The sequence below is a fragment of the Scyliorhinus canicula genome, chromosome 9, assembly GCF_902713615.1.
Source record: "Scyliorhinus canicula chromosome 9, sScyCan1.1, whole genome shotgun sequence".
Lineage (NCBI taxonomy): Eukaryota > Metazoa > Chordata > Chondrichthyes > Carcharhiniformes > Scyliorhinidae > Scyliorhinus > Scyliorhinus canicula.
Genome location: NC_052154.1, coordinates 80442388 through 80464461, shown reverse-complemented (window position 1 = coordinate 80464461; position 22074 = coordinate 80442388). Strand labels below are relative to the sequence as shown.

Genomic DNA, 22074 nt, shown 5'->3' with positions numbered 1-22074 from the left:
TATCATTGAGAAAGCTCTCCTGCTGTGGTCAAATGTTCTCCGAAAAAGAAAGATGGCCTTGTTGTGGGAGAAAATAGTACAGTGAATAAATAAAGTACAAAAGCTGCTGTTTACATAGCGTATTTCACCACACTTGAAGTCGTAAAGCGCTGTGCAGCCAATTAAGTACTTATTGTCATGTTGTCATTGTTGTAATGTAGAAAATAGACCAACCGTGCTGCACACAACAAAGACCCACAAACAAAAACATTTTGAAAAGTGGATCTTACACATTCCCTCCGTGTCTGCGTGGGTCTCACCCCCACAACCCAAAGATGTGCAGGGTAGGTGGATTGGCCGTGCTAAATTGCTCCTTAATTGCAAAAAATTAATTGGTTACTCTAAATTTAAAAAAAGAAAAGCGGATCATCTCCAATAGTGATGCTGGTTGAAGGGTGAATATTCGTCAGGAGCCAAGAAACATTGGGCAGGATTCTCCGTTTCTGACACTAAGGGCTGGATTCTCCGATTTTGAGGCTATGTCTGCAGGATCCGTCTGGTCTTATGATCAAAAGGTCCGCGGCGCCCCCACACCTATGCTCCGCTCCTGGCTTTACCTGTGGATAAGGATGCAGAATGGCCGGGTCCGTGGCTGTGCACGTGCATGACGGCGGCCTGCGGCGGCCGCACCGTACAACATGGTGCCGGCCGCGTGCAGACCCAGCCTGCTAAAAACTGGCCTCCTGTTTTTTTTAAAAATAAATTTAGATTACCCAATTATTTTTTCTATTAAGGGGCAATTTAGTGTGGCCAATCCACCTACTCTGCACATTTTTGGGTTGTGGGGGCGAAACCCACGCAGACACGGGGAGAATGTGCAAACTCCACACGGACAGTAACCCAGAGCCGGGATCGAACCTGGGACCTCAGCGCCGTGAAGCAGCTGTGCTAACCACTAGGCCACCATGCTGCCCTCAAACTGGCCTCCTGTAACCCCTCTTGCCACCCCCGAACCACTCCCCCACCAGTCCCCCTCAGCTCCCACTAAAGCCCTCCTTGCCGGCAGAACAGCACCCCCCCCCAGACTGTGGCGGTGCTGGACACAGTCTGCAGCCGCCACGCAAGGTCCCCGAAAAGTGCAAGGACACGCGACCGACGCCGTCGGGGACTCGACCCATCGGGCAGAGCATTGGGGGAGGGCATCAGGCGACTTCCTGAGGCCGTGACGACGGCATGCAGCGTACTCTTCGAGTGCGCCATTTTTGAAGGGCGGAGCATCGTAAAAACAGCGCCGCCCCCGATTCCAGTGTAAAAATGGATTCTCCAGCCAATCGGCGAAGGTGATTTCGGCGTTGCTTATCAGAGAACCCCACATTAAGTGAGCGTTGATGCCGTTGAAGGATTAGTGGAGTTCCAGGACTGCAAAACTGGTGCCGAAGCTGGACCGATTCAACGACCGTGGAGCCACGTGGAACACAATCGATTCCAATGAAAAATGGTGTGGGATTCACTTGGTCTGTTATAGACACTCGAAAGGCTGACAAGCTGTAGCTGCACATATACATTACACTCCCCACACACTCTCAACCCAGCCAACAAGATGACACTAGTTGAGCATGAGGGTGCCCATCCCAATGATGGGTTGGCTGGGGCCAGAGGGCACCCTGGGGGAGTGCCCTGGGGAGGGGGGACCTTCATGATCCGTGGCCCTTAGTTCACAGTGGGTTGTCAGTGGCATGCACAGCTGGATGGCAGCCTTTCCAGGTGCAGCAATGGTGCCCTGTGTTTGTCCACCATGCTTCCACAACCCACTTCCTGGCCACCCCCCGCTACTTCCGCCGGCCCCGGCAGCAGACCACCACCTACCCCCCCCCCCCCCCCCCCCCCCCCCCCCAGCCAGGGGCATAGCTGTCGGAAAACTATGGCAATGCTGGCCACTTTTCGTACTCCCTCTCTCTCCCTCAACAGCCATGATGCCGTTTTCATGATTTTTAAAAGCAGAAGTGAACCGTGTAGTCGGGAACTTGGCCCATCGGAGGCAGAGAATGGCGGAGGCACCGGAGAACATTGGGTCGGATTATATGCGAACTGTACGTACATTCTGGACCGCATTGATGCTGCCGTCGAGGTGATGGAGAATTGCAATTTGGATTCAAATCGCGGTTTCTGCGATTTTGGTGTTGGAACCTATTCTCCGCCCAATCACCCTTCCCTCTTTCAGCGTCAGCTAACGGAGAATCCTGCCCATTTTGTGGGGTCATGTTAAACTTCTTGGGCGGGATTATCATTGGCCGATGCCAGAATCAGAAAATGCGATTGGGTGGAGAATCACATGTGAGGTGAAATTGTGGCCGGCACCAGGCACCTGACAGAATGCCATGCTCTGGTACCTCGACAGCAGCATCAATGCATTCTACTCCTCCCATACAATAAACACCATTGACATATCATTAGCAGGCCTGACCCAGTGCCCCCAGGGCCTTCATGATGCTCTACTTCCGCTGAGAGGAATTACAGATGGTGAGTTTTACTTATAGTTTTAAAAATCGAGGATCAAGTGCCATGGCTGATGAGGGAGAGGGCGGAGGGAGGGACATGTAGAGGCGTGACTGTGGGCTGCCAGTCCTGTCGCCGGCTGGGCTGACTGGGGGTGGGGTACATCTGTCAGCCAGCGGGGAGTGATGGGGGGAGACCAGAGGATGGGTCGTGAGGTCGGGGTGACCTCCCCATGGACTGTGGCATCCAAGCACAGACACACCATTGCCACGGCCTGCAAGGCAGACAACTTGCTGCGCACCCCTCTGTGGCCCGTGGTTGCACAGTGTGACACCGACCGTATGGGTGCCCCCTTGCCACCACCCCCTTCATCCCAGCCCTCACCCTCTACCCCAGCAATCCCACACATCCCCCTGCACACCACCAGCTCTACCCCCCAACCAGCCACCACCTACCGGTGGGCCATCATGGGGCCCACCCAAGGGTAACACCCACCGTAGCACCTACAGTAGGGCATGATACGATGGCCGTGAATTTATCTGCTGGCATGAGTAGCGACAGCCAATTGTGCCACTGGCAGCAAGGACATATGCCAGGGCCAGATGCCCCCGTGGTGCCGGTCGCTGACCGGGCCATTGGTGCGGAGGCCAGAGTGCCAGGTGGAATGGCCGGGTGTGAGCGTGGGTCTGGGAGAGGAGAATGGGGAGGGGAACATGCAGGGGCAAGGTCTGCAATGCAGACCGGGACAAGCTGGAGCTGCTCAAGGAGGGCCCTGCAGTGGCAGAGCCTGCCCCAGAGGAACAGGAGGCAGCCAGTGGGAAGGAGAGCCAGCTGCTCAACAAGCTGAGGAGCAGGTGAGAAGGAGACACTGCATCATGCCTCATGTGTATTGTCAGCAACTGTCATTCAAGGACCTGCCGGACTTGGCATGCCGTCTAAGACTCCGGCTGAGCAGGGGGGCAGTGTGACATATCTGCCGGATCATGGCAAACATGGTACCATGGGGATTTGGGGGAGGACATCCCTGATGGCCATCAAGGTGATGATTGTCCTGATGTTTTATGCCATAGGGTCGTTCCAGGCGCCGAATTGGACCCCATCCAGAATGTCACAGACCTCAATTCAAAAGGGCAGCTGCACCATGACTGAGGCCCTAAATGCCCACTCGACACAGTACATCAAATTCAATGTGGACCGAGCCCACCAGGGCCCAGGCAGCAGGGTTTGCTGTCATTGCCGAGGTGCCCCAGCTCCAGGAGCTGATCAATGGGATGCATGTCGCCCTGGAGCATCTTCCCATGACAGGCTAGTGTTCACATACCGATAGGGTTTCCACTCCATGAATGGACAGCTCGTGTATGACCATGAACAGCACATCATGCACGTCTGCACCTGATACCTGGGCAGTGTGCATGATGCCTTCATCCTGGCATGCTCGATGGTTCCTGACATCTTTGAGGTGCAACCTGGTACTCTGATTCTCCCTCCAGAGATGCTGCCTGACCTGTTGAGTATTCCACCATTTTCAGTCTTTTTTCAGATTTTCAGCACCTGCAGTATATTGTTCTTGTCACATTTGCAAGCAGTAGGCAAAAGTCAGGTATGAGATGTTAGGTTTCAGATCAATTAGGATCTCATTGATTGACAAAACATGCTGAAAGAGCTAAATGTCGCCTTTTGTTCCCACATGATTAAGCATCACAAGGCCGATTTCCAGAAGAATGCCATTCAGCCAATCGAGTCTTCACCGACCCTCTGAAAGAGCACCCTAACCACGTCCAATCCCCACCGTATCCTTGTAACCCCACCTAACCTTTGAACACTAAGGGACAATTTAGCATGGCCAATCCACCTAACCTGCACAGCTTCAGACTGTGGGAGGAAACCGGAGCGCCCAGAGGAAACCCAAGCAGACAAGGGGCGAATGTACAAACTCCACACAGTCACCAAAGGCTGGAATTGAACCTGGGTCATCGACGCTGTGAAGCACCAGTGCTAAGCATTGTGCCACGCTGCCGCCCAAATATCAGCCCAAATATCAGCCCAAATATACTATTGCATGGGATAATATTGAACTCTGGTGTATTATTGTGCCTTTAACTGCTTAGAAACCTACAGGAAGGTTTCCAGTAGAAATTTTCGTGTAGCTTTGTTCTGCTCCCTAAGAATTCCAGTGGAAGTGGAGGAAAACATGACAAATAGCTGTGACAATCATTCACATGAACCCCTTCGGGATTTATTCATTGTAAATCTCTGCGGGAAAAATACATTTGTACTTAGGGACAAAGAGCTAGTCAATTACTAGGATTCAATAATGGAGGACAATTGAGATAGGCGACTTCCGGTGATGGTGATGTGCTGATGAGACATTGTCAGAATCAAATAGGCACTTTTAGGCAAATTTTGCCTGAAAAATCAAAAGGAACATAACGTCAACAGAGGAATGAAAATGACCGCAAAAGAAATGCCAGCAAACGGGAGTTCAAGGGGTCAATGGGACGGCGGAAGTAGCAAAAAGGACCAGGAACAGCAAGCGGGTGAACCGGCGGACCCACGAGGCAAGGGTCATCCAAGAGAGAGGGAGACTATCGACCCAAGCATCAGCCTCCCCTTCGCCAGCTGGAGACGGATGGAAGACATTCCACAAGAAGGAGCTGGCCACCACGAAAGAGGTGATCAGAATTGAAATCCAGTGGCGGTCAAGGTGGTGGTGACAGAGGCGATGGTCACCTTATAAAATACAATCGCTATGTTGGGGAAGAAAGTGGAGGTGCAGGAGAAAATGATCCATGACCGGGACAGAGCCTCAATGGACCAGAGTGACAGGATTGTCACTCTTAAAGCAAAATTCAACAGGCTGGTGGCAGCCCAGGGAAGCTGGAGATGGTCAAGGAGCAGGAGAGCAGGTCCAGATGACAGAATGTTCAGATTGTGGGCCTACCAGAAGGCATCAAGGGGAGAGACGACAGGCTACATTGCCCACATTCTGGGCAACTTAGTCGGGAGAGACAGCTTTCCTCACCCCCAGAACTTGACGGGGCACACAGGTCGCTGAAACCAAAGCCCAAGGCGAGGAAGCAGCCGAGAGCGATCATTGCGAAGCTGCACTGATATCAGGACCAAGAAAGGATATTGCGCTGGGCAAGACAAACTAGAGTGAGCACGTGGGAAGGACACAAAATCCCTATTTACCAGGATATTGGGGCGAAACGAACGGTCATGTTTAACCAGGCAAAGTCGTTGCTATGCAAAAATGGGGTGCGATTTGGCATGCTATACCCAGTCAGACTCTGGATCACATAGCAGAACAAAGGGCACTACTCTCATACACCAGCAGAGCAAACAATTTTGTGCGGGCTAACAGCCAAGACAAGGGGCAGGTGAGGCAGCAATGAAGGCGGATCGCAGGAAGATCGCTAAAGAAATAGAGACAGCTTGAATAGCTATCATGTTTGTGGGGGACTGTACTGCCTCGTTCTGATCAAAAGGACCGGGTCACAGGAGAGAGCAAGGACAGGGAATTGCAGATGAGCATACAGGCAGAGAAAGCAGACAGTCAGCAAGCAGAAGCAATGGGCTAGACCAGCCCCGGGAAGGAAGCCACCGTATTAGCAGGGATAGCTAGCACGGGAAGACAGGCAGTAAGGGGGGGCCATGGCACACCTCTCAACATGTAGGGAGGACCGAGCCAGAGGGAGGTAGGCTCAGGGACAGTAAGGGGAATGCATGGGGGGGGGGGGGGGGGACAGAGAGGGGGAGACAGAGAGGGGGCAATGTAGGGAGGTGGGCAGGAGGGGGAAAAGGAACACGTAGAAAACAGGACAGGAAAAAAGAGTTGGTTCTCGAATGGCCACCACCACCAGCTCTGAATACTTCCAGCTGCACAGATGCACACGGCAGGGATACCCACTGTACCTGCTCCTGATCGCAATTGAACACCTGAAGATTGCTCGGCGAGACGCAAAACGCTGGAAGGGCATCCAAAGAGGAGGCAGGGGGCACAGAGTGTTGCTCCATGTGGATGACCAGCTCCTCTATATCTCGGACCCACAGAATGGCCTGAAAGCAATCAAGCAGTTCATGGAAGAGTTCAGAGACTCCCTGGGCTACAAACTCTATCTCAGCAAGAACAAGGATTTCCCAGTGATCCCGAATGGGTGGAAGGACTTCCATTCAAGCTAGCCCCATCTATGGAAACTACAAATTCCCACCAGCCATGCTTGATACCATTTTTAAAAGATGGAGACAGGGCGGGGAAATGCTACAATCAGGGACTTCTACATAAGGGGACAGACTAGTGACTCTGGGCAAACTGACAGAAGACCTGTAACTACCAACAGGACAGGAACACAGACACCTCCAAATCAAATATTTTCTCTGCAAAGAGATGGCAGGATACCCCAGGGCCCCAAGAGACACACTATTAGAGGAACTGATAAACACTGGGGGGGGAGCGAAACTGTAGGAACATCTATGAATAGTTATTGGATAGGGCACGACTACCACTAGACGAAGCCAGATGAAAATGAGGGGGGCGAACTAGGGACAGAAGTGGGTTGGGGACTCTGCAGCGAAGCACTGAGTAGCGGTAACTCCAGCTCCTCTTGCGCAAGGCTTAGCTTCATGCAGTTTAAAATGGTGCACAGAGCACACCTGACCAGAACCCGAATGAATAGGTTCTTCCCAGAGGTAGAAGATAAATGTGAACGGTGCCAGGGAGCCCCGGCCAACCACATCCACATGTTCTGGGTCTGCCCAAGGCGAAATCCAAGGTTGTGAGGGTGAAGCCGTGCCCGAGAGTGGCAGTCTTTGAGATATCGCAGCAGCCAGAGCTTCATATGGGGAAGGGGGCCGATGCCCTTGCTTTTGCTTCCCTAATCGCACGCTGGAGAATCCTACTCGGCTGGCGATCAGCAGCACTACCCAGCAGACTGGCTGGCAGACCTGGCAGAATTTCTCCTTCTGGAGAAAATCAAGTAAAGCATCCGAGGGTCGGATGAGGGCTTCCTCAAAGCATGGGGGCCATTCATCAGCCTGTTCCAAGATGTGTTCAAGGCCAACAGGGAAAGAGGGGGAGACGGGGAGAACAGATAACAACGTGCATAACGTCGAGGTACAAAGGGGGAAGGCGGGAGAAGATGAGGAGGGAACACAAGGGAGCCACAGAGAGAAACATGGGGGAAGTGGAGGGAGGGAGGGAGGGGGCAGGAAGACCCCCCTCCCCCCATAAACCAAAGAGGTCAACAACAGAAGCCACAGAAAAGAGGAGCGGACTCAGCAGTAGGACACCCAGGGTGGAAGAGGGGGATACCGATGAGGGGACAGGGAGGGGGCAGTGAGGGGGTAAGGGGGGACAGGAAGAATGTACGATACGAAATATGTATGTAAATAAGAAACTCTACAACATGTAACTACCAGATACACCATTCATTGAAAATATCATTCTGTATAATTGAAAAATGCCAATAAAAACATTTTACAAAAACAATTGAGACAGGTAATAATTCTTCACCAATCAATCTGTCACCGCAGTAGTGTGAGTACTCTTTAATAGCATAATTTCCAGCACTATAACCCTAATTGGTTCTTATATTAAAGCACCCACTCCTGTGCTCAAGCCCTGCCACTTTTGCTAACCTAGCTAAAGAAGGAAATATGAGGCTCGCCATAATTTTCTCAAGGGCAATTGGGGATGGACAACACTTCTGGCCATGCCAGCAATGTTCACAACACATGGGAAGAAAAAAGTGAAGGAGAGAATAGCATTTGATTGATTGCAAATAGAATTGAGATTTCAATGCAAGCAATGGTCTGGGGGGTGCTTGAATGCAACAGGACAAATAAGACAGAGAGTATATGACGATCAAGGTATGCTAAACATTTAGGGAGCTCTAGTTCAACCTCATCCTGGAGTGGTACGTTCAGCTCTGAACATTGTGAACGACATAAACAGGGCACAGCAAAGATTTACAGGAATGGTAACAAGGGCAGAGAGACTGGAGAGGTTGATGTTCCTCTACTTAGAATTGAGAAGGTAAAGAGGCGAGTTGAGAGCTGCGTTCACAATTATGATAAGTTTTGATTGGGTAATTGAGGAGAAACTGCTTATAGTAGCAGAAGTGTTGCTAACCAGAGGGCCGAGATTTTAGGCTATTGGCAAATGAAGCTGAAGCTTTTGATATTTGGGTAGACGTGTGTTATGGCAGGGCCCTGTCTGGCTATTTTAAAAATTCATTTACGGAATTAGGGCATCGCTGGTTAGGCCAGCATTTATTGCCCACCCCTAGTTGCCCTTCAGAAGGTGCTGATGAGTTGCCTCCTTAAACTGATGCAGTCCCTGAGCTGTAGGTACACCCACTGTATTGTTTGGGCAGGGACTCCAGGATTTGCCCCAGTGATAGTGAAGAAATGGCGATTTATTTACAAGTCAGGGTGGTGAGTGACTTGAGAGGAACCTCCAAGTGGTGGGCTTCCCAGGTATCTGCTGCTCTTGTCCTTCGAGATTGTAGTGGTCGTGGATTTGGGAGGTACTGTCTAAGGAACCGTGGCGAGTTACGAAGATCAAAGGGCCGATAACTTGGAGCAAGATTCCTGAATGACTTTCACCCCCCAATTTCAGATCAACAAACCCGACACAACAAATTTCGAAACTGCCAACTGAAACAAGTTGAACGCAGTGAATAACTGGTCCATTTAAATCCGCATTCTCTTTGCAATCAGCTAAATGAGGCCGGTCTGGTTCGTTTCTCCTCAGTTCCATCTGCGCTTGTCGTCAAAGAGTTTCATGAATATTCCTTGTTGAATTCCATGTCTCCTGGATTAATAAGTATAACGTTGAACCATGTGGATAGAGGTCCAAAATGTTACCCTGGTTTGTGCAAAAGTAAAATAGCCAACTCTGAAATTGAGAGATGGAGTTTTACATATTAATTAATCCAAATTATTTTCCCGATTAGTTCTGCTCGGTGTCCATGTTCTTGGAGGCTGATTCAGATGGGGCTCTGAGCTCCGATGCATTTGCCTACATGAAGAAGATACCTTTAGATAAGGTTTGGGAGGACCGCCCGCGCCTGCATCCTGAATCGATATTTCCAAGGCTAAGTGCCCGGGGGGTGCTGAAAAAATATTACTCTTGGGTGGAAATCTTTCAGCCGGCAGTTGGGAAGGGACCTCCTAATTCGCACACTCTCACACAGAAATACAACTGGACCCAATACGCTCTTTCAGTCATGTGATATCTCATGTCAAGATCTCCCCGTTTCATATATTTATCTCAGAGGTCCATTTCCTGCCCTAAACCATTCAGGATACATCCTCCTGTACAGCACGTACCATTTTTCCTTTCCATTTACAGCATGTCGATCAGAGTTACAGCTCAGTATATGGCTCTTCTGGGCCTGATTTGGTCAGGTATGTTGAGTTGTTATATGTTGCCGTTTTAGAATAGCTTAAATGGTATTTTACATCTACAACTGTATACATTGTAAAAAAATAGATGCTGCCGTTCTCAAATTCCACTGCTGGTGTTTCTTCATTCTTTTTGAATTTTCCTCCATTTAGTTATTTTCCTTCTCTGACGTATGCAGTTGTTATCCACATTCTTTTCTACTTATTTCCTAGCCGCCAAAATAACTTCGAACAAAGTGGAACAGTTCCCTAAACTCCTGACGGTAGCCAGGGGTGACAATGTTTCCATGTTTTGCACGTTTTCCATATATGAAGATGCTCCTGAAGTTTCTTGGTGGAAACGCGGCGCTGAATCTTGGCTGGAACCAGACAACAGGAAGAGATTTAGTCCAAAGAAGGGACGGAGTACATTAGAAATTCTAAATGCGAGTATTACAGACTCCGGAATGTATTACTGTAAAGTCAAACATCAACAGGTCAATATTGGGGATGGAAGCGGCTCCCAGCTCACTGTGTTTGGTAAGTGTAATTGTTCCAGGGCGCTTTCCGGCTTTGTGCGAGTTATGTAATTTTAACGTATTACTAGTTGAAAATCTGGCGGTATCGGTTTGTTTTACGCTTTGGGGGATTTTCTTTTCCATTGACCTTGACGTTCAACGGTCGTCGATCCCTTATCGCTCGTTTTGCGCTCAGGCCCACGATCAATTTCACCCACTCCTCGTCCTCGTGACATTCCATCCAATTAGTGCTTTTAGTGAGGTTGCAATTCCGATTGAGCCAAGATAGAAGAAACGGCATAATCTTGCTTCTGGTTAGTCAATGGGATAAGATAGCTCGCTTCACGCTCAGCAAAATAATGGCGCCAAAGTGCGACACTGGGGACAATTTTAATACAAAAGCAAAATATTGCATATACTGAAATAATTTAAACAGGAAAATGACTCAAGGGATCTATGAACACCTATGGGGAGAGTCAAGGCTTCAGATCTGCGACCTTTAATCAGAACAATTTGAACACCTCCTAAATAAACTCCTTTATACAGCGTTAAAGACCAATCCGCCCCAATTAAGTGCCTTCAGTATACATTCAAGCGGAAACTCCTCTTACTTACTGACATTAATATTCCACACACAAGATTACTTTTAGGTCCCTGCTGAAAACTGCCAATCGATTAATTCTATGCCGAACTGTTAGAAATTTGAGATGGACATCAAGGGAAATAAATCGTGGGTATCGGGAGAATGGACCGAAATGGGACAAATGGAGATAAGGTAGAGATCAGGCATAATCTAAATGAAGGCAGAGCCGGCTGGAGCGGCCGAAATCTCCCCTGCCCCTATGTCCGCACTTTATACTTTGTATTTGTGTCCATTAATAACTTGTATGAAATTCCGAGCTCTTTCCACAAAGGAATCCTACAACCCAGTCAGAGGGGAGATGTTGATCCTGCCCTCAATTCTGGATTCAACCCCAATCCGAGAGCTCGCAGGACAGTTTGAACCTCTGGGGTACACCAATGGGACCATCCCTGTTTCATTCACAACTGCTGAAGTGAAGGCTGGATATCACCGAACATTTCTATAAACGCCTGGGCTCCAGTATTTGTAATTTATGATCTCCCTCTACACTCTCCATGCTCAGAAGAAGGTTACGGCAGGAGACCGAGAGAAAGCTTCTTTCTGCCAAGGGGGGATTCTGTCGCATGTTATATTAAACGTAAAGTAGATCCATTGGAAAATAATAGAGGAATTCTGAGCCTTTGCTGGAAATATAGACTAACATAATCATGAAAGTTAATAATGTTTCTAATTTAATAATTCTCTTTTACGAGAATTTAGAAATGTAAACGTATGAAGAAACTATGTTGAGCGATTTGAAATGAACAACAAAATAATGCAAACCTAATTAAGTATTTTTCCAGTTAAACGGTGACTGTGGAGCAATGGAATATCAAAAATGAGAGAAGATTCTCCAGGCAAGCCATGCCCAACATACTCAATGAAATTGTAGAAGGGCAAAATCCCTGGGATTACATAAAATATGCAGTGAAGATTATGTATTTGATTTCACTATGCATAATAAGAATCTTTATTGTCACATTAACACTGCAATGAAGTTACTGTGAAAATCCCCTAGTCGCCACATTCCACCGCCTGTTCGGGTACACGGAGGGAGAATTCAGAATGTCCAATTCACATACGGGAGCAAACCGGAGGAAACCCATGCAGACTCGGGGAGAATGTGCAGACTCGGCACAGACACTAACCCAAGCCGGGAATCGAACCTGGGACCCTGGCACTGTGAGGCAACAGTGCTAACCACTGTGCTACCCACATGGAAGTTATGATCTACTCTCCCATATATAATTAGTAATAAAGCCCTGTCCTGTTGAGAAATATGTTTCAGGCCTCAAATCCCCCTCTGGCGAAAGTTCCTTTTGTAAACGCTGCACGATCAGAAACACCCACCAGAGAAATGTTGTTTAATCATTGTTAATGCACGGATTTTAATCTATACACGTAGTAACATCGAGTGTGGAAACTTTATAGACATTGGGTATAACTCAATTACGCACCTGTTTTCAACATTAAATGTAAAAAACAAAATATGTTCAGCAACATATGAATTATTTGGACAATGGATTTTAAAAAATGAATGTTTAGTTTAATTCTGAGAGAAAACGTGAGGGATTTTGTTGTTCGTGACTTGTTTACGCTCCCTCCCATGGATTGGGACAAGGAATCTCACTTGGGTCTTCTCAGCAAAAAACGCTCCCATTCCAGAAGCTGACCTTCCAGCCGGGACAGTGATCCGTGATTTACCCATTGTCGCCAGCTCTGGGAGATTTATCCTCCCTGTGTTCCTTTGGCAATACACCCAAACAATTTTTGTACGCTATGAAATTATTTTTAAAATAATTGCAAACATGAGGTTAAAGAAAAAAGATGGCACGGATAATTATTGTCACATTAGGAATGTAACATAACAGAGGTAGAAAAATAACATTTAAATTGTGTTATTTTTCTCGATTGAAGTTCCCCCAACTCCCCTGAAAATGGTTCAGATTGAAGCGAATTCAGCGACTTCTCTGAAGTTCGAATGCAAAACGGCTGCCTTTTACCCGGAATATTTCAGAATCTCCTGGCAAAGAGATGGTGTGGAAATTCTGACCGGAATAGAAACTGTGAAAAACGAGACGGCGGAGGGTCTTTTTGAGGTCTCCAGCTCTTTGAAAGAAGCAAGGCCTGAACCGAATGGAGTAGTTTATACCTGTCTGGTATCTCATATCTCCCTTAAGGTGCCAGCCAGTGTCAGCTACACCGTCACTCAAGGTAAGATTGGAAACATTTACAGCAGTGAGCGCGGGAAAGGCTGCAAACTGTAGTTATTTATTAGACATGTATCTGAACAGCTTTTCAAATTCTAATGTACAGAGAGTGTGGCGTGTATTTACTTCCAATGTCACATCAATTGAATGAATTAAAATTAAAATTAATTAAAATTATCAAGCTGGTTTGTAACTGGGTGAGAGAGAATTTCTCCCTGAAAAGATCTGAAACTGGAGATTGATCTGGGAACCGCTCAAAAACGGAGAGTTTATTCCTCCTCACGTTCTTGGCAACATTTACAGCGAGGAGCCCGGGAACCGCTGCAAACTGTAGTTATTTATTAGACATGTATCTGACCAGCTGTTTAAACTCGAATATACATGGAGAATGTGGAGTGTATTTACTCACAATGTCACATCAATGGGAATCAATTGCAATAATCAAGACGGTATGTAGCAGTGTCATGTGAGAGTACCTTTGAGAACTGGGTGTTTATAAATGGGTGTGTATATGGATATCTGTAGTGAGAGTACCTTTAAGAAATGTGTGTTTGCTACTGCAGTGATGTCAGAGAGTAGGTGGAGTTGGGCTGCCTGTCAGCTTTTTAACTTCCATTTTAGGCTGTTTGCTGCAGGGTGTGTTTTAGTTTTGTTTTCAGTGTTGGAGCTGAAGCCGGACCAAGCAGGTTTACTGCTGTTCTCTCTGCCATCAAAAGACTATCTCTTGATCATTTGGTGAATTCAGAATTATAAATGTTCTCAGTAGTGAATGCAAATCTAATGTGCTGCTGTTTAAAGGTATTTTTTAAGTCTTCTAGATGTTAAAAGGACAGCCTACGGATTACTTAGTGTATTCTTTGGGGGCTGTTTTTGAATTAATGGTTGCTAAGATGTTCACTGTTTGTTTCAAAAAGGTTAAGTTGAGTTCAGAGAATAAACATTGTTTTGCTTCAAAAAATACTTTTTCATTTCTGCTGTACCACACCTGTAGAGTGAGCCGTGTGCTCCCCATACCACAATCTATTAAAAGTTGTGGGTCAGGTGAACTCCATGATACACTTTGGGGTTCTCTAAACCCTGGCCCATAACAGCAGGAGGAGGAAGAATTTTCCTTTGAAAAGATCTGAATCAAAAGGTTGATGTGGGAAGCGCTCAAAAACTGAAAGCTTATTCCTCGGCAAATTCTTGCCAAATGAAATTAACTTACACAGAGACAAACAGATCGGTTTTAACAGATTTACTGTTACAGCATGTGCATTTAAATTCAATATATGGGAATATTATTATCATCATTTGTTCTCAGCTGTTTACACCATAAAGTCAGAAATGTCCCTCCCTCAGGCTCCCTTTATGACTTTCATTCCTTCAGACCCCTATCTCCACCTCTCCTCACATCACTTTATGTGAGCCGCTGTTCAGCCTTGTTTGATAATGCTCTGTGAAACATCTTAGGATGTTTAACTATGTGGAAGGTGCTTTATAAATGCAAGTTTCATCTGGAGTGCACATCTGGAGTACTATTTGAAGTTTTGTTTTCTAATCAAATTATATAATATTTTTAGAAGCTGTTCAGAGAAGTTTCACTTCACTGATTCCCGCGTGAAGAGGTTATCTTATGGTTTCACTTTCCCATTCGACCTATTCACTCCATTTATACACTTCCAATTTGTCACACCAGGAATTGTTAACGCTCTATGTTTTTTTTAACAATATCGGTGTGGGAGAAGATCTGTATCCATTGGAGTCTAGAGGACTGGAAGAATGTTTTGAAATGTTAGATCCTCATAAAACTGAAGGAGGCACGATGGCGCAGTGGTTAGCAAAGCTGTCCAACAGTGTTGAGGAACAGGATTCGATACCGGCCCCTGGTCACTGACTGTGTGGAGTATGCACATTCTTGCCATGTCTACATGGGTCTCACCTCCACAACCCAAAAGGATGTGCAGGGTAGGTGGATTGGCCAGGTAAAATTTCCCCTTCATTGGAAAAAAAGAATTGGGTACTCTAAATTTATTTTGAAAAAAGGCCCCCATAAAACTTAACAGGATGGTGGTTGAGAGAATGTTTCCTCTTGTGGGAGAATCTAGAACTAGAGGACCCAGTTAAAGAACAAGGGGCCTCCCATTTGTCAGGGGCAATGCTTTTTTTTTGTTAGGGAGTCGGTGGTCTGTGGAATTATGGCCCGAAGGGAGCGGTAGTGCAAAGTCATTGCAAGGCCCATTGGGTCTGCACTAACCCTCCAAAAGAGCAATCCATCTTGGCCGACTCCCCCGCCCTATCCCCATAATCCCGGGCATTGATCATGGCCAATCCACCTAACCAGCACATCTTTGCTGGACTGTGGGAGGAAACCGGAGCACCTGGAGAAACAGGCTCAGACACGGGGAGAAAGTGCAGACTCCACACAGTCAGTTATCCAAGGTTGGAATTGATCCCGGCTCCCTGGAGACGTGAAGCAGCAGTGCTAACCACTGTGCCACCATGCTAGTCCAGTCAGAAGCTGACTGCGCCTTTTTGCAATGGACTTTGTTTACTCCATAAATTGCATGATTAACGTGTAGTTGATGTCATTTGATAAACGTTATAATTATTGTGCAGCTACAGCTAACAGAAATAAAAGTGGTTGAGGTCCACTGACATTATGGGCTATTATCCTGAGAGACACATTTGCAACTCATCCTGTGTGTGATCCTCGCTGTGTTCCTGTGGGAATCTCACTGTGTTCCACAGTTTCTTATTTCACTCATTTGTTGATCCTGTAGGGGCTGGTACCAATCTTCCACTCATTATTGGATGTGCAGGTGGCATATTGGCTATTTTACTGTTGATAATTGTTTTGACAAGACTCAAATTTAAAGCATCAGCTGGTAAGAACCTTTCGGTAAATAATGATTCATTATAGAGGATCAAGGAGCATGTTTCTGCACCTTTAATTAATAAAATTGACACCGAATGAGCGCCATGTTATTGAGTGTTGAAAATGACGATGTAAAGCGGATTTTGAATTGCAAATATTCCACCTTCAAATTCGTACTACTCACTCGATTGATACACTTCTAATTTACACATGGAATTATTAACACTGTATGCTTTACATACAATATCAATGGATTGGATTGGATTTGTTGATTGTCATGTGTACCGAGGTACAGTGAAAAGTATTTTTCTGCAAACAGCTCAAACAGATCATTAAGACAATGAAAAGAAAATAAAATTTAAAAAAAATACATAATCGGGCAACACAAGGTACATGCAGGAAGAGATCTTAAAATATAAGCATTTTAAGTATTATTTCGACTTCCTGTGATAATGTAAAACGGGTGATTTCGAACGAACAATTGTCTTTATATCTCCCCCGAGTTTTATTTATGTTGCAACGTTGCGGGGTTAAAATGGGCTGCAACTCCTTATCACAGCTTTCACCCCATTGCTCAAGGGCAACTTGATTGACCTGGATACAGCGCCACTGTGGTAATGAACGGTAATGCACATCATACTGCAGTTGAAGCCGCTGAACAGTCACAATTCAGGTTTCCTTACTTCATACACAGTAAATATGTTTTGCAGCGAAAGCGTGATACTGGTTTCGCCGGTGCGCTGATTCAGTTGTTCATGCCTTCTCTTTCTTTCAGATAATAATAGAAATTCTGTGGAAGCAGCTCAGAGAGAGGAACCGGTAGGGTGACAATGTTTATTTCATTATATTCCATAAAGGTGAAGTGGGGATTGGGCAGGAGGGGGGATCATAGAATTATGTAGTCCTATAGTTCTCATTTTCCTTCTTTTCAAACATTGCTCCAATTCCCTTTCTGCGGCGTCTGTTTAATATTCTGCCGTCACACTTTCAGTCAGCGCATTGCAGATCGTAACAGCAAGCTGCGGAAAAATCCTCATCTTCCCCAATCTGAGTCCCCTGGAAGGCGAGCAAACCACCGATGAAAACGGTTTTGCCTCGTTTTCTCGAACTAACCCTCTCAGAATCCTCTCTCTGCTGCAAGAAACGCAATCATAGTTTCTCTAGTCTCCGTCATATCACTGAAGTCCCTCAGGCCTGATACCATTCCAGCAAAGCTCCTCACCAAGGACGTGATATCCTTCCTAAAGTGCAGACCCAAAGTGGGACACCATTTCTATGTGAGGCCTGGCCAGTGGTTTTCAAATGTTTAGAATTGTTCCTTGCTTCTGTCCCTTTATTTCTAACTGCCAGATAAATACTTATCTTTACAATAACAGATTCCTGTTCCCTTACCTAATTCAAATTATTTCAAAAATAATAAATATCCAGATCTCTAGATATTTAACGTAGACATTGTTACCACATTGTTACCATTGCAGAGATGCTAAATCAGAGATAAAATGATCAGGAAGGTCCCAGTGTCTGTCCCCATCTCAGCTGCATTGGCTGAGCCAGGCTGAGACACTGCTACTGCTACCTCAAATGGCCTGGGAACTGCATCCCGGGGTTGGGGTTGCGCAGTGGCGCATGGAGGTGGGGTGGGTGGTGCTGGGGGTGAGGGTTTGCCAGGCTCTTGACTGCTGATTTCCACCTTGGAATGGAACTTTCTGGAAGTGGAAGGAGGACAAGCTCAGACTCCGCTGTCAGGTCTTCTAATTGACTGCAGTAAGATGGCCATTAATCCCGATAAACTGCGAGGGAGCTGGAGGTAATTGGGGAAAGAAAAACGTGTGTTATTCAATAGATAGTTCCCAAATCATGACGATTTTAAATGAAGGTAAATGTTTTGAGCATTCTGGGTTCTATATTTAGAACATTGACAAGAATTTGAACTGGACTAGCGTATATCTATGTGGCAGTACAACTAGTGCAAAATATATAAATGGATAGTCAGAGGTTCTATAAGAATATGACAATGAAGAGAGGAGCTAAAGTCCATGTTGATCCGTTAGGGGACGAGACTGGGAAGTTAATAATGGGAAATTGCAGAGATGCTAAATCAGTATTTTGCTTCGGTTTCATGGTGGAGGACACAACCATCCGAATATTAACTTGTAATTCAGAGGTTGTTGAAAAGGAGGAACTTAAAACAATCGCCACCACGAGGGGAAAGGTGCTGAACAGACGTTTGGGATTTGAGGCAGGCAAGTCCTACAGGCCGGATGGCCTACATCCTAGGGTCTGAAACAAAGTGGCAGCAGAGATAGTGGAGATTGCAGTGGATTGGGAAAACGCTAATGTAATTCCCCTAGTAGGAAACTATGGGCCAATTCATTTAACAGTTGTTCTGGGGAAATTGTTGGAATCATTATTACAGAACGGGACATTTGGAATATTAAAACGTAATCTATCAGAATCAGCATGGTTTTATGAAGGGCAAATCGTGTTTGACTAATTTGCTAGAGTTCTTCGAAGATGTGAAAAGTAGAGTGGATAATGGGGTTCCTGCAGATGTAGGCTATCTGGACTTGCAGAAAGCATTTGATAAGCTGTCACAAAAAAGGTTAATACACAAGGTAAAACCCCACAGAGTTGCCAGCAATATATTAGCTTGGATAGAGGATTGACTAACCAACAGAAAGCAGAAAGTGGGGATAAATGTGTCTTTCTGGTTAGCAAGTTGCAAGTAATGGAATGACACAGGGTCAGGTCTCAGGGATGAAGTGTCATATGGAGCAGGCAGGAAGGTGGAGATCAGGCCGAGATGAGATCAACAATGATCATATTGAATCGCTGGGCAGGCGCGAGGGGCTTAATTGTCTAATCCTGCTCCAAGTTCTTGTGTTCTTTATGTTCTTATGTAAACACTTCAGCTACAAGAGCAAGTCAGAGGCTAGGAATCCTCCAGCGAGTGTCTCGCCTCCTGACTCCCCAACGCCTGTCCACAATCGACAAAGCAGATGTGGTGAATACAATTGAAATGCTTTCCCCATGTCTGGATGAGTGCAGCTCTACCACATTCAAGAACTTCGACATCAGCTAGGATAAAGCAACCCATGGATTGGCACCACATCCACACAAAAAATCCTTCAAACACCTACACACAGATTCAGCAGTGTGTACCAGCTACAAGATGCACTGCAGTCACTCGCCAAAGCTCCTTAGACAGCATCTTCCAAATCCGCGACCACTGACATCTAGAAGGACGAGGCCAGCAGATAGATGGGAACCCCAACACATTGAAGACCCATTCCAAGCCACCCACAATCAGCACTTCGAAAGACATCGTGATTCCTTCAATATCGCAGGGACAAATTCCAGGAAATCCCTCCTTAACAGCACTGTCGATATACCGACACCACATACACTGCAGAGATTCAAGGGAATTAGGACAGGCAATAAATGCTTGCTTAGGCGGCGGAGCTCACGTCCCTCGAATAAATAAAATAAAAATATTCTCCACCCTGTTGGTGCGATATTAGATACAATCATTGAGATTGGAAAGAGTTCACTTGCGGCCCAGATTTATCGTTTCGCGTCTGCATATTTACACTTTCAGAATTACTTAGAATGACGGTGGCTGGCTACAGAGGCAGAGTCGCCGCTTTCAGCATTTCATATCTTATTTTTACAGGTTACACAAGGACCTAGTGAGCAAATTGCCGCCTACGCCAGCCTAAACTTTAGAGAAGACAGAGGACCCTCCAAACCGAGACACGAGAAAGAGCCCACCATCTATTCCCAGGTAGGACGGAGACATTGAGGCAAACAATATTCAATTTATTACCATACAAGATTAACACTCCGCAATAACCGTCAATACTGAGAAACTGTACAGAATCTCAGGAGGAGGTTTTGACTTGATGCAACAGAATTAATCGAATCCTAAAGTTTTGGCGGCTCTCCCACTGACCTGTTTGGAGATAGCAATGTGCAGAGATGTAAGTCAGGCTGCAGAATCTTATGATCGGTTTTACACAACAGTAGAGTCACTATTATCCCAGTTGCTGTTTGCGGTCTGTCTAAATAATGATTGCCCTAAACTAAAAGAGTATGAAATTCACCTGGTGAGTGCGAAAAATATCTGTTTTACAGACAAAACACGGAACCGACAACAGCCTGTCTCTGTGCTACGCCACTGTCCAAACTAGCAGCAGGAATAATGGGAACCCCAGGCAGAGGGAGGAGAGGACGGTATATTCCCAGGTAAATCTCAGTTCAGTTATTGTGACAGCATCGTTGTTATGTGATAGGACATTGAGTTGTAGGAAATGAGAAGGTCCCAGGTTTAATCTATTAACTGTGCTGAGAAGGCTGATTCAAGCAAGGTTCCTCACCTTTGTCTCGTGTCTCAGAGATCAGGAGATCAGTGGGAGGGGGTAGAAAGGCGGCTGAGAAGTCTCAGAAGTCTGAGAAGTCTGAGAAGGCTGAGAAGTCTGACCTGGGGCTCTCCCCCCGCAGGATAAACAGGTCACAGCGACTGTCGAGCCATAAAACGGTCTTGTGTAATATCAGCATTGCAAACAGAAGTGTGGAATTCATTTTGCTATTGTAAGCAAACTATTAGCCTGCTTCCTTAAATGAGCTATATTAACAGACGAACTCATTTTATATGAAGCGTCAACTGGGATTTCAATAAGATTTGGGGCTGGCTGCAGAGAATCCAAAATCCGTTTACAATCTGAAGTTGCAAATAATGAGAGGACATTACATTTTTAAAATCTTGAGTGTCTCAACAATGATAGGCGATGGGATAACGAGTGATATTAAATATTACTTTCACAGACTAAACAAAGGGGCGGAGATAACAAGCTGACTTACGCCGCCTTGCAGCTTGCTGATTACAGTAAACCATCCAAAGCTCAACAAGACAAAGGCACAGTGTATGCAGGAGTGAAGGTGACAAAGAATGAAAGAAGCTGAGAATCTAAATACCGGCCGAAATGTATGAGATTCATGGACCGGTTCGATTATAAACCCATCACTGTTTACATAGATTGCAGCCGAGCTAAGTAGTAACTTTCTGCAACATCACATGCATCTCCTTTGTGTTCGGAAATTTGAGTTGGCGGAATTGCTCGCTGGGCCATTATTGAACCTGTCCAATATTTGGGCCCTTTCCGTACCCGGGGGCAAGGCTTCCAAAACCGGTTTGAAGTTGTCGGAAAATTGAACATCTACTTGGAACCTCGTGTTCCGGATTTCAAACGTGCAGGGTGACTTTATCGCGATATTATCAACCAATGGTCATCGACAGTTTGTAATGTCAACTTGTGAATCCTTAAAATGTAGCTGGCCTGGTGTGTGATCACAACCTTCCACGAGGAGTCCCTTGAAGTCTAAGAAACTGTCAATCGATTCAACTTTTAAAATGAATATTCACTTCCACTGTTTAACGAATAACAATTGCCTTTAAAGTCCGTGGTTGCCTGGTTACTGCTTGGTGTATCAGCAGTCATGCGCTGTGAAAACTATCTGGATTGTGGTCTTTCCAGTCACAGGATAGAGAGGGAGGAGGAAAGCCATTGCATCCAGAATACCGCAAAATGCACCGAAACTGCTTCGGAAATTATTCTTTGAAATTGCCCATTTCCAATAGATCGATGGACAAGCTAATGCGCACACACAGATACTATTAAGGGGAAAACATTACTAAAATATATGAGAGGCATGATATCATTTTCAACAAAATTAAATTCACTACTGTATTCAAAATTAACTTGGAAAAATAAAATGCAACCAAAATTATTTTATAAAGGTAATACAGAGGTGGAATGAGTTGGAGACAAGAGACCTCTCAGTGTCGACTGAAACATGGAAGAGATTTACTTCTTGCCGCTCCAAGGAAGCATAACCCAGTTAGAGACGAATCCTGGAGATCCAACGGGATCAAGGAAATAACAATAATAATAAACGTTATTGTCACAAGTAGGCTTACACGAACACTGCAATGAAGTTACTGCGATA

At 45.9% G+C, this 22074-nt stretch overlaps 1 protein-coding gene across 2 annotated transcripts; it reads left to right on the top strand.

Moving 5' to 3' along the window:
• The first annotated feature begins 9794 nt into the window (after nucleotides 1-9794).
• On the top strand, nucleotides 9795-21527 carry LOC119971468 (natural cytotoxicity triggering receptor 3 ligand 1-like). 2 transcript variants are annotated; one of them, XM_038807032.1, is made up of 8 exons: nucleotides 9795-9885; nucleotides 10096-10401; nucleotides 12919-13215; nucleotides 15974-16078; nucleotides 16844-16887; nucleotides 19742-19852; nucleotides 20203-20313; nucleotides 20893-21527. In XM_038807032.1, exons 1-8 carry the CDS (start codon nucleotides 9831-9833, stop codon nucleotides 21028-21030), a joined length of 1167 nt encoding a protein of 388 aa, XP_038662960.1. In that variant the 5' UTR covers nucleotides 9795-9830; the 3' UTR covers nucleotides 21031-21527. The 2 variants fall into 2 exon arrangements, with proteins under 2 accessions (XP_038662960.1, XP_038662961.1); XM_038807033.1 differs by lacking the exon at nucleotides 15974-16078.
• The last annotated feature ends 547 nt before the right edge of the window (nucleotides 21528-22074 follow it).

Bases quoted from the DNA above. Each gene is read 5' to 3' on its own strand.
- LOC119971468 (XM_038807032.1), top strand. From the start codon at position 9,831: ATGTCGATCAGAGTTACAGCTCAGTATATGGCTCTTCTGGGCCTGATT. The intron at 10,402-12,918 runs GTAAGTGTAATT...TCTCGATTGAAG, and splicing joins CTCCCAGCTCACTGTGTTTG to TTCCCCCAACTCCCCTGAAA. The intron at 13,216-15,973 runs GTAAGATTGGAA...TTGATCCTGTAG, and splicing joins CAGCTACACCGTCACTCAAG to GGGCTGGTACCAATCTTCCA.